At 49.3% G+C, this 14,121-nt stretch overlaps 1 protein-coding gene across 1 annotated transcript in view; it reads right to left on the bottom strand.

The window, feature by feature from the left end:
• The window catches only part of RXRG (retinoid X receptor gamma), a 38,100-nt gene extending 32,741 nt beyond the window's left edge, over nucleotides 1-5,359 (bottom strand). The window contains exon 1 of the mRNA XM_079314264.1: nucleotides 5,244-5,359. Coding sequence (XP_079170390.1) covers nucleotides 5,244-5,340 — 97 coding nt within the window. The 5' untranslated portion in view covers nucleotides 5,341-5,359. The remainder of the gene's footprint in view (nucleotides 1-5,243) is intronic.
• Nucleotides 5,360-14,121: the final 8,762 nt, after the last annotated feature.

The following is a 14,121-nucleotide window of genomic DNA, read 5'->3' as shown; positions in this document are numbered from 1 at the left end:
CAGCACGCCCTGGCAGGTTGATAAATTAATCAGTGCTAGGGTCTGTCTGTCCTGATGGTTGCAAAGACTGGCACTTCCCATCAGAGTGAACTCTGGACATTCAAAAGACAAGCCATATCCACACAAATTAGTCTCCACGGCTCATTTAAGTAATGAGGCTTTAAAATCACACCTAAATCTTTAAAAGGCTTTAAAATCTACTAAATCTTGCTGTCCTGGCACCTAAAATCCAGGGCAGCAAGGACCCAACACTTCAAGCATGCCTTAAACTGTGCAAGGTACACCCCCCAGTGCCCCAAATATTTCCCTGATTCACCCCAGGAATCTGTGCTTTCCAGAAAGCAAAAATCCCACAAGCAGAGCAGGAAACACTCAACCTCCAGCCCAGGATGACCCAGCAGCAGGGGAAGAGAAGTATTGATGAACCCATGGTTAGGTGAAATGGAAGAGCTGGAAGAATCCAGGGCCTCAGCTGACTCCAAGAGACACAGCTCTCTGACAAACAAAACAATCCCATTTGGGATGGCCAAGAGCAGCCCTGGTGCCTTTTCCTGGGTGGAAACCAAGCAATCTGTGTGGCCTGGCTCCCAGAACCCCAAGCAGTTTTGGGACCCAAAAGCAGAATCTCAGTCAGTGCTCTCCACCTCTCCCACTCCTCTTAGGAATTTGCACCTTTCTGTGCATTCCCATCACCTTAAGGAAAGAATCTCCCAGAACCTTCCCCATCACCTGCAGCCCTCCTTGGAGAAGAGCCTTGCTTGTGTCTCTGATGAGCACCTTGCACAGGCCCTGCCTGGGAGCAGCCACATTCCTGGCCTTTGCAACAAGTCAGCAGCAAGAAAAAGGTCATTTACATCTTCACCATGTGTGTGGCAGTGAATGGGCTGCCAGAGAGCAGCCAGGCAAAGGCCAGACGTGCTCTGCAGGGATGTCTGTGCAGATATCATTACAGGTTTGGGGGCAGCCTGTCCTGGCCCCACAAGGGTATCAGCGATGGGAGATGCTGAGCAGCTCAGGGTGGAGGCTGCTGGAGGAAGGACACACTCTGCTCCTATCTTCCCTGCATGCATCCATCATTTTTCAGGATGGATGGACCTTTGGCCTGGCTCTGAGTGCTTTTTTCACCCGGGACACACATCTCTGACCCACCCTAAATCCAAATTCAACAAACAAATCCACAGAGCTGGGTTCAAACCCCCTTTCCAGCTGGAGAGGAAGGCAGGGAGGATGCTTGGTGTGAGATGTGATGTGAGCACTCCCTGCCAGGCACTGAAGCCACCTGGCCCGTGCCCTGCTGAGCAGGCACAGCCAGCCCCAGGGCTGGGGTGGCCCTGTGCGTGCAGCTGCTGAGAGAGGCTCCCCAGCCAGCACAGCCCTCCCCAGGGCTGAGGCTGTCACCACATCCCTGTCAGGGGCAGCGAGCATCACCCAGCACTGCAACCAGGCTGAGCTTTCCCAGCTCCCCCTCCCAGCAGCACTCTGACTTGTGTGGGGTGTAATGTGGGGTTATGTTTAACCAGAGTGGGGCTCAAGTGCAGATGGAGGCATCTGTGCTGCCCAGGGGGTGATTTGCCACAAATTGCCTCTCCTCCATCAGCACCACGTAATGCCCTGTTTCACCCCCCAGAGCATTATCCAGGGGGAATATTCACATGTTTCAGGGTGACTCCTGCCTTCTCTGGTCACACATCCTTAAGAAAACCCACCCCAGAGCACGTGTCAGGCCCTGCTTGCCTGTGATCTGCCACCCCCCCAGACACAACCCCAATATGAAAACCAGCCCTGAGTCCCCTCCTCGCCCCGTGTATGCCTTTAACAGTTTGCTGGATTACCCATTGCAACTAAAATAACAAAGCTACAAAAGAGGAGGGCGAACAGACGCCACATTCTGCAGCAATTAGGGCTGAACAGGGGAGCAGGGAATGAATGGACAATGGGGAGGGCAGGGACCTGGCAGCCTGGGTTGTGACAGGCTGGGCACGGACTGTCCTCAAGAGGCCGGGTCCGAGCCAGGGAGCAGCGAGCTGGACGTGAGGAAGGCAGGGAGATGAAAAGGGTCATTTAAACAAGCAGGGGGCAGCCCCCACAGGGCCTCCCTGTCCGCTTGGCTTCATCACTGAGTGTCCAGGGAAGAGCAGCTCCCCTCCTTCCCCCCCTCTCTGAAGCCTTTCAGGTGGCGGGGGGACGCTGGCAAGCTGCGGTGGGCTCTGCTTAGAAAGGAAGGAATCCATTAATCTCTCTGGTAATTACTGCCACATATGGATTTGCACAATTACACTTCGTTAATTGGTTATTACAGGCAAGCCAGACTGATTGGGCAGAACGGCTGAGCTTTAACCCCTTCGCTGCCCCCCACCCAGGGACAGCCAAATTTGAGGCAGCCTTCCTCCCAAAACAGGGGAGTTCTCCTGTAACCCCTCTGGCTCCTAGGCAAAGGATCACCAAGCACAGCTCTCAGCACCCAAACAACACATGTCTGCTCCCATGGCCTTCCTTTCCACTGAGAATCCCAAAGAAACCTGCACTTCCAAACAGCCCAACTCCCCAGGCAGCTTCATCTGCTCTGGGTTTGCAGCAGACACACCAAGGGCTCCCCAGGGTGCTGAGGGATGGCAGACTCAGATTTGTTTGTTTTCAGAGGGAGGCTGAGGCTCCTTATGCACTTCAGCTCTGTGCCCTCAAGCCCAGCAGGGCTGGTGCCAGCGACTGAAGAATCCACCCCTGGGTCTGTCTCAGCCTCTGAACTCAGCTTCTCCTGCAGGATTTGCAGGGTAATGCTTTTCTTCCTCCAAACACTGAAAACAGAGGCTTTATTCTAGCAACAAATGCACACATAACCAGAGTCATATAAGCTATAACAAAAAAGTACAGGTAGAGCCCTTTTAAAACTCCTGACAGCACAGGAGTGGAGGCAGCCTGGCCTCCCCACAATGCAGCCATCACCTCTGCCACTCCTCACAGTAGGGAATGGACCATCCAAAACCTGGCCCCAAAATGTGTTCTTCAGGATCCAACAATATTTCTGGCCAAGAAGCAGGCCAAGGTGAGAGCAATTTCTGCCAGAGCTGTATCAAAGGCTTCCCATTTTAAAACCTGTAGTAGGAAAGGCACTAAGAGCTTTGCAGAATCCCCACAGGGCAGAAGAACTCATCTGATGAGAGAGCTGTGCTCAGCAGCCACTGACATCAAGGACAGCAGGCATTGGCATCCTGGTCCTTCAGAGCTGCTGCACTGCCCCTTGGACACAAAAAACCCCTGCTCCAGACAGCTCCTGTCTCTCCCAAGGGCACAGGATATTGCTCAGCCCAGGCAAGGGCTCACAGAGCCAGGCATCACACCAGGCACATGCTGAAGGCTTTCAGCTCAGCTTCTGAACCACCCCAGCAAGCTGCTGCAGCAGGAGCAAGGAAAGAAAGCAAGATCACAGCCAGATGAGGGAAATCTAATTCCAAACCAGCCTCATCCTGTGGGTAAAAAAGTGCTTGGGACTTCAGCTGAAACAGAAAATATCTACAACAAACACATTCCCACCCTTTCCTCCCCTGTCACTGCAGTGATGCCTGCTACAGGTCCTGGCCTAGGTGTAACCTTCTCATTAGCTAATTAAAGTGTTTTTAATGTTCCATCTGCACTTCCAGGAGTAGCCGAGCAAGAAAAGTCTCCCTGGAGGTCACTGGAGTTACATGCAAATTGCAGCAGGAGTTGTTCCTGTTGTTCCAGTCACCTGTGAGTTCCCAGCTCCCTGTTTCCACACAGCCACTCCTTTCTGATGCCAAAGCCAGCTCCAAGCTGGCTGTCTGGAGGGGACCATGGCAAAGGCAGCATCTCCCAGCTCCCTGCCAGTGGTTTTGGGTGTGCGTGAGCTTGTCTCTGAGGCAGGGAAAGGCAGGGCAGCCCAGGAAAGGTTGCAGACCTCTCCCCTAAACCAACTGCCTCTGCAGCATTCAGAATGAATCTTCAGAGCTGTCAGTGGGAAGATGGGGCAGAACCTGCAACTGAGCTTAAAAAGGTCAGCTGGGAAAAGCCAGGATGGGAAGGATGCTCCCTTAACTGACAGATGCAGGGTGGAAGGGGCCAGCCTGTGAGGACCTAAAACTGGTTTGGGCAGCACACTATTCCATCCCTGGGCTCTGGTGACAAATCCTCTGTGGATCACTTCCAGACAAGAGTCTGGGGTCTAAACCTGGAACTGAGACTGGGGCTGAGCACCAAGCAGGGACCTTGTGCAGCCTTCCTTCATCCAGAGCAGAACAGCAGTTTTTTAGAGCTCAGAGACAAGAAGATAATTTTCTCTCTGTCCTTTACTTACACACCTGCCCAAGCACAGGTTGGTTTTGATTCCCAGAGTTCACAACTGCTGCAAAGGTTACTTTGCATCTGACTGGATCAATTCGAGTGTTGTGCCACTGATATATAGGAGTCAGGCAAGTAGTGTGCCTGCTGATGCTAATTAAACTTTATATTGATACAACAATATCATATCAATATATTATGTGACATAATAAAGTAGTAAGAAAGGTATCTGATTTATATTTCATGTGACTTGGAAATATATAAAGGCAAGCAAATATATTCCTTTTGGTCAGAATATTGATACACACATGTTGCAAAAAAGTTTTCCAGTGGAATTCTCTCTCTCTCTCTCTGTACATACACACACATATTTAATATATTTTACAAAATCAATGTTTATCTAGGGAGAGGTTCAGTTTTTAGAGAACCATCACTTTGTTAAAGGTATTATTCTCATGGAAAACTCTTGGCTAGCTCTATAAGTAACTGCCACCTGATCTTTTTTAACCTTTATGAGCTGATGGCCAGAACTCCTTTAGTACAAGCCATCAATAAACACAGACTGAAAACTCTTCCACTACTGCAGAAGGAAAACACAGAATCACAGGTCTGGAAGAAACACAGAGGAACAAAAGCTCAGCTTGCCCATCCTCCTGCCCCAAATCAGAGAGACCTTCAAGGACAGAGCTGCCACCTCCTTGCTGAGCCCATCTGTCCCATCACACCTCCACCATTCCTGTTAAACAGCTTTTCCCAGCACCTGAACTCTCCTGCAGTGGTAGGAGAGTTTCTTTCCAAAATCTGCTCCCCAATTCAAGGATGCCAAGGATGTTCAGCTGGCACTGGTGGCCAAAGGAGCAGCATGCCCAGAAAGCTGGGCACACCCCAGTGTTCCTGTGGTGTCCCAGCCTCCCAGTCCCCAGCTGAGCCCAGCTCAGGGCAGCACTTACAGAAAGGAGGGAAGGATCCCATCTCCAGGGAATAAGGAGCCTGCGTGCCCGGCTGCATTTCCAACCTGTGTCCTGGCTCTTCAGCAGACTCAACCATGAAGGGAGGCTTGGGATCAGCTCTGGGCTGATGGAGAAAGAAAGGAGTATTTACATATTACAGAGCAGCATCTTCACAATCTGTCCTGAGTTACAAATTTACCTCCCAGACCTTGACCGGGGCTGGGGTTTCCTGTGTTTGCTCTTTGGGCTCTGTCTCTTTGGAAAGTGGGAGATGTTGCAATGCCAGGGGGAGGGCTGGGGAGGGCTGGGCTGCCTGGGAAGGGCCCTGCCACGCCAAGCAGTCTGTGCACAGCAGCTCTGCTGACCAAGTGTCTCCTGGAAGAGACTTCTCATCCCAGCTCCTAAAGGAACAAAACCGAGCCAACAGCTGCCATCCACACAGTCTGAGCATCTGTCTGAGTCCTGCTTTCCTCCTCCCTGCCAGTTGACTGGTTTTTCTCACCTGCACCAGCTCTGTCTGGTAACAAGCACCAAGAGGGAGGCAGTGTCAGCCACATCACCACTGGATTCCTGTGCTGGACACCACAGCTGGTCCAAAACCATAGCTGGAGTGCCCTCACCAAAGCTGTGTAAGGACAGTGGGGGCAGGTGTGAAAGGTGTGAAGGCAGCAGTGTTCTGTGCACATTCCTGGGCAGTGTCCCAGCTCCTGCAGTGACCTGGCCAGACCCTTGTCTCCAGGAGGTTTTCAGAACACAATCAGCCTGCGCTGTGACCGGTTTTTCTGGTGCTGGAGTTGGAGCCCCTGGCTTTGTTCTTATCTCTGTTACATTCCCTAGCCATGCATAGACATCTTCGTGTTTGGATTTTGCCAGTGCTGATGGAGAAGAGCTGCAGGCAAACAACATTCCTCTGCCCTGTCTGAACTGATAATCTTGGTATCTCATCTCCTCCGGGCTGTGTCAACACCGCCGGGGTTCTGAAGGGCAGGATTGCTCTGCCTCCACTGCCCCATCCTGTACACTGTGTGCTGCCCAGCCCAGCCCAGCTCCACCAAGAATTCCTCTGGGGTGCCAGTCACACCTCTGAGGGCCTTTAACCACTTGCCCCTGCTGGATTTCTCCGTGTTTACAGCATCACAACACACGGGTCCCAAAGCGCAGAGTGGATTCAGGACGTTGCCTCCAGAGACTTTGAGGAGTTTCACAGCTGGGATCAGCAGCCAGAGCACTGCCAAAGCCAAGCTGGGCCACCAAGCTGGGCCACACAGCCCCTGCCACATCAGTGCCAAGTGCCAGGACATCTCCTGCAGGAGAAGCAGCCACAGGGAGTCCAGACATGCAGAGGTGCCAAATCGCTGCTTTGCTTTTGCTTGCATTTTCAGGAAGTTCTTAACCTGAAACTGCAACAAATTCCTCAAATTCAAGTTCTCATGGAGCTGAAACCCTGCAGGGTAGTCTGGATTGAAGCCAGGGGGTGAGAAAAAGACTCCTCTTTAGAAGCTGTAGAAATCCAGTGTGCTCCATCAGCCACAAGCATTGCCCCTCTTGCGCCCTTGCACTGCTGTGGGTAAGATGGATCCAAACTCCTTCTTTTCTTTCTTTCTTAATTTTTGTTTTTACCCAGGAAGGGCTGCCAGCAGTCAGATCACAACTCAGGGACTCCAGTTCTCCTCAAACCTGCCAGTGGCCCTGCAGATCCACTCAGGCTTGCCCACAAACATGGAGATTTTCTGAGCCCTGAGCTGTGGTGCTCAGATGCCTCTTGCCATCCCTTTCCCTTTCTCAGACCCAGCACATCACAGCAGCTGCCAGAGCGTGGAGCTGCCCCAGAAATGAATCTCCAGTGTGACATGGCACAGCTTAAATTACATGACAGGAGCCATAAGAAAAGCTGCAAAACTCTCAAAATCTTAAATCTCCACTTGAGGCACTTTGGCTGCAAGCAGAAGTAGCAGGACATGAACTCTCTAAGCACACAGAAAAGCTGATTCAGTGTCCTGTTGATACAGTGCAGCCAAACAAACTAATGATGGACAGGACTGGGGGTTTTCATAGCAAGGGGAGGATTTATAATGATACCAAAGGAATTATTTCAGCCCCACGGTGACAATACCCACCAGCTTCCTTATTATATTTTATTGATCTTGCCCTAAATACATGTGGCTGGAGGAAATGATGCATAAATTACTAACAAGTTAATTTCTTGCTCTGACACAGACTCACAACAGCCCCTTGAAGGGGAACCAGGAAAGACAATGTGTGAAAGGATAAAGGCAATGAGACAAGCTTGGATGTAATAATCCCATGTGAATGATTATTGCTGCAACTAATGTAATCTAATAATGAAGAATTTACACCAGATGTCCTCCAGAATATGCCAGGCAGACTCAGGATTCAGCAGTGGATCCATTTCTAAGGAAACCTTGTTAGGAGGGGGGGGAAAAATGCTGTTGTCTGTGCATCAGATGAGAGGTTGTAGATCTTTATAGTCAGAGTTGTAACAAAAGTCTGCCTTGCAAAGCTTCTGTTCAGCAGATCTCATTGCCCATTTGTTTTCAGGTGAAATTTAAGAGGCTGGGTTTGGCCTAGAGGGCTTCTGATTCAGGGCTGGCACCAGGATCTCCCCTGTCTCTCCCTGGAACTCAGAGGGAGCTTCTGGGCCATCAGAATCCAGGACAGGTAAATAAAAAATGGAGAATCACTTCTTTTTATTTATTTTGAACTTGAATCCCTTCACCCCTCTCAAGTACATCCTTAAAAGAGTGCTCCATTTGTGTCCTGGGCATTCCTGCCAGCTACCAACTGGGCACTGATTTCCATGGCATGCCTGGCAATCAGCCAAACCAGAGACCCAACATCCCTATGACCTCTTCATTCAAAAACCACTCTGAGCTAAGTGGAAAAGCAGGCAGAAACCACACTTTTTACTCTCCCTCCTTGCCTCTGTTGTTTATTTATCACTTCTTTGAAGGTATTTTATACAGGCATTCCAAACACCTCTTCCAGCTGCACTTTGGGCTTTGAGTTTCATAATTCCTTTTCAGTGACCACTGTTATTTAAGTAGCTCTGTGGGATGAGGGGGAAATGAAGCTTTAGCAAGACCCAGACCCACTAAAACACAAACCAGCACATTCAACTTAAAAGATTTGTTTAAGCCCCATTAACTTAATTGAAGACTTAACATCTTGTCCATTGGTTGTTCTAGCAGAATACCCAGAGATGTCTGCAGTGAACATGTGTGAGTGTGAGCACGCTGTGACTGTGTCCAAATTGCATCCCCTGTGCTCTCCTGTCACCCTCCTGTGCTGGTAGTGGAGGTTGCTTGTCTGCTGAGATCTATTTCTGTGATCAGAGCCTCTGTCCTAGCAGGCACACAGCTGCTCCAGAGGACTCTGCAAACAATGACAGAAACATAGCTGCACTTAGGACTTGCAAACCCTGATTTTTGCCAGTTTGTGTATCAGGCATCACCATGCCTAGGAAGGACTTGCAAACAGGAGCAAAGATCAGGCCTAATTTTAGTAAGCCCTTAGGCTAGGTGTCCCCTGGCTGGGCTTGCTTTGATGAAACACAATCATGGGATGAAAGAAAGCAAAAACCCAGCTGGCACCTGCTGGGAGGGCGGGGAGAGAGAATCTGGCAGCCAGGAGGTTCCTACAGAGGTTGCCAGCACTACTACACATCTGATTTGCTTTTTTTGGGGCAGTGTGGTGAATCCAAAGGTGATAAACATTTGGCTTGGCTGGCCAGATGAGATGTGCCCTCACTCTCCTCTCTCACTGGCATCTCTGCCCCTCTCAAGGCAGCTCCTTCTGCTGTGCTTCATTCACATCTCCAGCCCTCGAGTTCCAGCAAGGACTGAGGCTCTGCTGGAGTGGAACACATCACTGGGAATAGCTGCTCCCTTGGGCTGCTGGAAGAATTTCACATTTCAGTTTGCAGCACAGCACAAGGATTGTTCTTAGAGGGTGTCTTTGAACCTCAGGAAATTTGGTTATCTCTAGTATTTTTAGCTTTATTACAGCTCAGTGCCACGGAAAGACAAATGTTTAACCAAACTGGCCATGACTTTGTTCTCCAAATACTTTCAGTGAGGAAGAGTGACTGTGAAGTGAGAAAAACTTTGTTGCTGTCTGAGCAACAAAAGAGGTTAGTAAAGATTCTTGACTACCCTTTCTCTAGCTCTGAAGTCATGAAGAAAGCACTACAGCCCAGCTGTGCTCTTTAACTAAAGAGCATTTTGTGCTCTTTTTGCACTATTTTTTTTCTGTAAACACCCAGTGGTTTCACCATGCTGTGATAACCCTTGTGAGCTTCCCAAACCCATTCCTTGCCCCCACTCCGTCTTTCCAGACAGGTGAATAAAGAATGGAGAATCACTTCTTTTTATTTATTTTGAACTTGAATCCCTTCCCCTCTCTCAAGTACATCCTTAAAATAGTGCTCCATCCCTGTCCTGGACATCCCTTGTTGAACCCAGCCCACCAGCTGGGTTTTATGGAGGTGGTGTGCCCTGCAGGGCTCTTTGTGGGATGGAAGGACATTTCTGTGCCTGCTCTCTGTCACAGGGAATGGGGCTTTGCCTGCACTGGAAACCACTCCAGGAAAACATGCAGACCTTCATGAAAGCTACAGCAATTAGGTTAATTAAGGGCTGGGGCAGGCCCATATGTTTTCTGATCTGTTGTTTTTTAGGTCCCCTGTTGCACCTGTTCCCACAGCATCCAAGCACCCTGCAGGCTTAGGTTTTCCCACTGGAGACATGGGAACAGAAGGATGGCTGTCCCAGATCACAGCAAAGGCCTGTTTGGCCTCCCGTCAAGCAGCAGAAGGAGAAGGCAGGGGGGTGGCAATAGGACATGTCCTTCCTCTGCTCTCCTGGGAAGGTCCCAGAGCTCTCCTCTAAGGATTTCTGCATCATTCTGTCACCTTTCTGGAGCTTCATGAAGTGGAGTGCCTGCTGTTTGCAACCATCTCCATTTCCCCTGCTCAGGCAGGAACATGAATAGAGTGCTTTTAAAATCTATGGGGTCTCCATCACCCATTTCTGCCACAAAAAGGCTGACCTGCAAGATTTTCTCCCACTTAGGAGGTAGGAAAGGGTGTCATGAGGATTCACTCACCATTTAATGGGCTGAGAAAATGTGCCCTGTGTGCCTGCAAGGAAACAGGAAGCAAAAGTGACAAAACAAAAGCTTTGACTGATCATGGTGAGTGTGTGTGTGTGTGTGTGTTTGTGTGCTATTAGCTTTGTCTGGCAGCATTTGAAACACTTTTGTCAGCAACTAAAGGAACCACTTCTGAATTTAATGCAGCTAAACTGGACAAATAGCAGACTGGAGAAAATGGGGATCTGTGATTTCTTTTCAGTGGTTATGTGACTTCCATGAGCCTCACACTTGGAAGCAGTTGCAGCTACTTTACAAGATGCTTTTAGGTCTGGTAAGTTTTAAAGATGCAGATTTTAAACTCAGTTGTAGCAAAGGAATGGGTTAGAAGACAGAATAGAAGAACCTCTCCTGCATCTGTTTTTTGTTGCACTGATCAAAGTGATCTGCTGTGAAGTAACAGAGATCTTCTTCACCCAGCAGCTCCTGGCTTACCTGCAGAGCTTTCCTCTGCTGCCTTCAGCAGAAATACAGCAAGGACTGGAGAGGGTCCTCTCTCTGTGTCCTAGGACAGGACTGTCCAGGACAACCCCCACTGTCTTTCTGCTCAAACTGCATCATTTCCCCACGGGATACCGTGCTGTTCGTGCAATGACAGCATTCCACCATGTCTGATTTTCATGTTATCTGTGTTGTTTGCACTGACAAGAGGTGAGGTAAAGTGGGGACATTGCCTCTTCATGCTCTGTGGGTTGTGCTGCATTTTCCCCTTGGTTTGGACCAGGCTGAGATTGATTTCCCAAGATCCTGAAGTGAATACATCCTGCCTCATTGCAGCCCCTCCTTTCCAGAAATCATCCTTTGGGATAAGCCCTGAACAAAGTGTTTCCTATCCCCCCTTTAACCCTTTTCCTTCCACCCAAGTGCTCCATGGCCCTGCTTCAGAAGGCTCAAATTCACTGTGATTCCCTCATCCTGCCCACTGTCAGAAGCCAAAAATGACAGCACTGGAGTGCCAGAAGCAAGCAAGTCACCTGCAATTTCACACCTGCCATCTCTGCTTTGTGGCAGCTGGCGAGGCGAGAAGTTGATGAAGGTCCCACTTGGCCCAGGCTGAAAGTCAAAGCAAATGTTGGGCTTTTCAGGGAATGTCCTTCCCTGAAGTAGGAAGGCAGGTAGAAAAACCTGCTGGCAGCTGCCTGGGGGCATCTGCTGCTGCCTTGCTTAGGAGGTATTTGTGCTTTCTGCACGCTGTCCTGTTCTTGGCAGCAGCTTTCCTGAGCTGCAAAAAACACTGGCCATCATCAGCTGTGGAAACACTTTCTGGGCTGCAGATTTCTTTCTGTGAAGTCACAGTTGAGCTGTGCTGGCCAAGTCTGCATCCCTTCTAAGTGAGGATTAACAATGCCAGGTGAGTAGCAGAAACCATCCAGCAGGTTTTGAGCCCGCTGGTCCAACCTAACCTGCAATTTTGATAGTTTATTCCTACAGGTGTGCAGGAGAGAGGCCATTAACCAGGCAAGGGAGCTCCATGGGACAAATGTGCAAATGCTGGGACAGGCTGGGCTCTGCTTTCCTGGCCAGTACCAACAGGAGCCTGTCCTGCCTGTAGCTGGGCAAGCCCAGGCTGTATTTCTCATTTGATGTGAGTTTTGGCTCCCAAGGAGCAGCAAACCTGTGGATTTCTCTGTCCCTGGCATGCCCATCACAACAATCTGTTCCTCTAGGTCTGTGGGCTGCAGACTTGTTTTGGTTTAGGGTAAATTTGGGAGAAAATTTTTGAATAGGGTTTTTCTAGGAAATAGATTTAAGCAGTTCCTTCCCCAGCTGGTTGGGGGAAATGCTTCCTCGGAGAGAAGTAGAAAAACATTGTTTACTTAATAGACAAAGCACTTCCAGCACAAAAATGAGCAATACAAAATAGCCAAACTTCTTGGTGTTTTGAAGAGATGATAAATTCTAATTTTTTTCATTGGTTGCAGCTTGCTTTACTGAGTTTGTTTTCAGTCCCTCTGGTGCTGGGAAATGCCACAGCCCAGCCCAGACCCCAGTGGGTCATGGGTGTGAGCTTTTGATGCTTTTCTGGGTTTTTAGTTTAGAATAGCTTTGAATAATTTTAAGAAAAAAATAAAAAGAGAGAAAACCACAGTCCTGGGAGCTTTTCTGTGTTACTTAGAAATTAACTAAGAGCAAAGGAGAGCTTTTTCCTGTAGTCTACTGTAGACAACACAGTTTGTGTGTAGGATGTGGGGGAGCAAGTGTAGTTTTCGACAACAAATTTAACAAATTTTGTACTTCTTTTCTTCTTCTTTATTTCTGGAATCAGTTTTAAAATTGCAGAACTTAAATATTTAATATTAACAGAACAGATGATTGGGGATACAAGCATTATAAAGTCAAGAGCCCTCACCCAACACCAGAGCAGAACAGGAAAGCGAAGCCAAGGGAAAGGAGCCCTGCAAGAACCAGAGGAATCCACACAGCAGCAGGACTCAGGACAGAAACCAGACCCACAGAGGCCTAAGAATGCTGCAGTGCACAGACACTGTGCTTTGCAGTCTGGCCTCCTGGCCCTAATATCCTGTGACAGCTCCCAGAGCAGGTTGGATCACGACACCGAGTCCTGCGGGAGCTGCTGCTCCAGAGTGGCTCTGCCAGGGCTCAGCACAGCACGCAAGGAGCTGCAGGGATGTGCAGCCTCCAGAGTCTGGAGCAGTGGCTTATCCTCACCAGAGAAATGCTGGGTCCAGCCCAGCTCTTAAAAACTGGAGTTTTGGAAGGAAACTTCCTGGTAAATGGCTGATTGTTTGGTGGCTTATTGCTTATGAAAACAGAAGGTACAAAACCAATCTGTGTCACCCAGCCCAAATCAAACACTAGCCAGCCTGAGACTGTGCAGAAGTGAAAAAGCTGAAGGCAACCCTGGTAGCTGGGCTCATCAGGAATGTGTTAAGTTACAGCACAAACTCCATCCCCTTGCCAAGCATCAGACACACCGAATTGTGAAAGGACGTGTGTGCCTTCCAGTTAATGTCACCTTCACAGCTCCCACAGGTCACAGCACACCCACACCAAAACAAGATGCCAGGCAGGGCACAGAGCATGCTGAACAATGCCACGGGCCCGGGGAGAGATGAGGAATTTAAGAGGAGAGGAACAACAGGAAATAGGGAAAGTCCCTCCAGCAAAGATCCTGTGGCCCATCACAGCTCTGCACGGGGAGGAATGACACAATGGAGTGACTAAAGGGCTGCCTGGCAGCCAGCATTCCCATGGCCATTGTTGCCAGCACAGGAACTACACAGATAGCAAACAAGAGCTGTGTTCCCAGGCACTGGCAGAGACACAACCACTACAAATAAAATGACTTCCTGAAGCTCCTCAAGGCCTGGATGCACCATGCCATCATAACTGATAAATCATATCCTGAGGCAGGAAAAACTGTGCCAGGAGGGGATAAAGAATCAAGTAACCTGGATGGGTTCTTGCCTGTGTCCTGGATTAATATTAATTATGAGGATAGATGTAACTTGAGAGTCACTGCAAGGAAGGAGAGTTTTTGTCTGACCTAGGGGATATATGGGAGAAGTAGAGGATGAATCCCACCCAAACGTGATCTCACTAGAAGAATGTTGCTTCTAGGAATCACAAGGCTTGGAGAAAGAGGATGCTACACACAGGCCATGCATGTAGAGGACATCAACAAGGGCAGGCCAGGGGATCCATGTGGTGCTTTAGCTCTCAAAACAGCTCCTGCAGGGATTCAGAG

The sequence above is a fragment of the Erithacus rubecula genome (genome assembly GCF_903797595.1).
Source record: "Erithacus rubecula genome assembly, chromosome: 10".
Taxonomy (NCBI): Eukaryota; Metazoa; Chordata; class Aves; order Passeriformes; family Muscicapidae; genus Erithacus; species Erithacus rubecula.
This window is presented reverse-complemented; position numbering and strand designations above follow the sequence as displayed.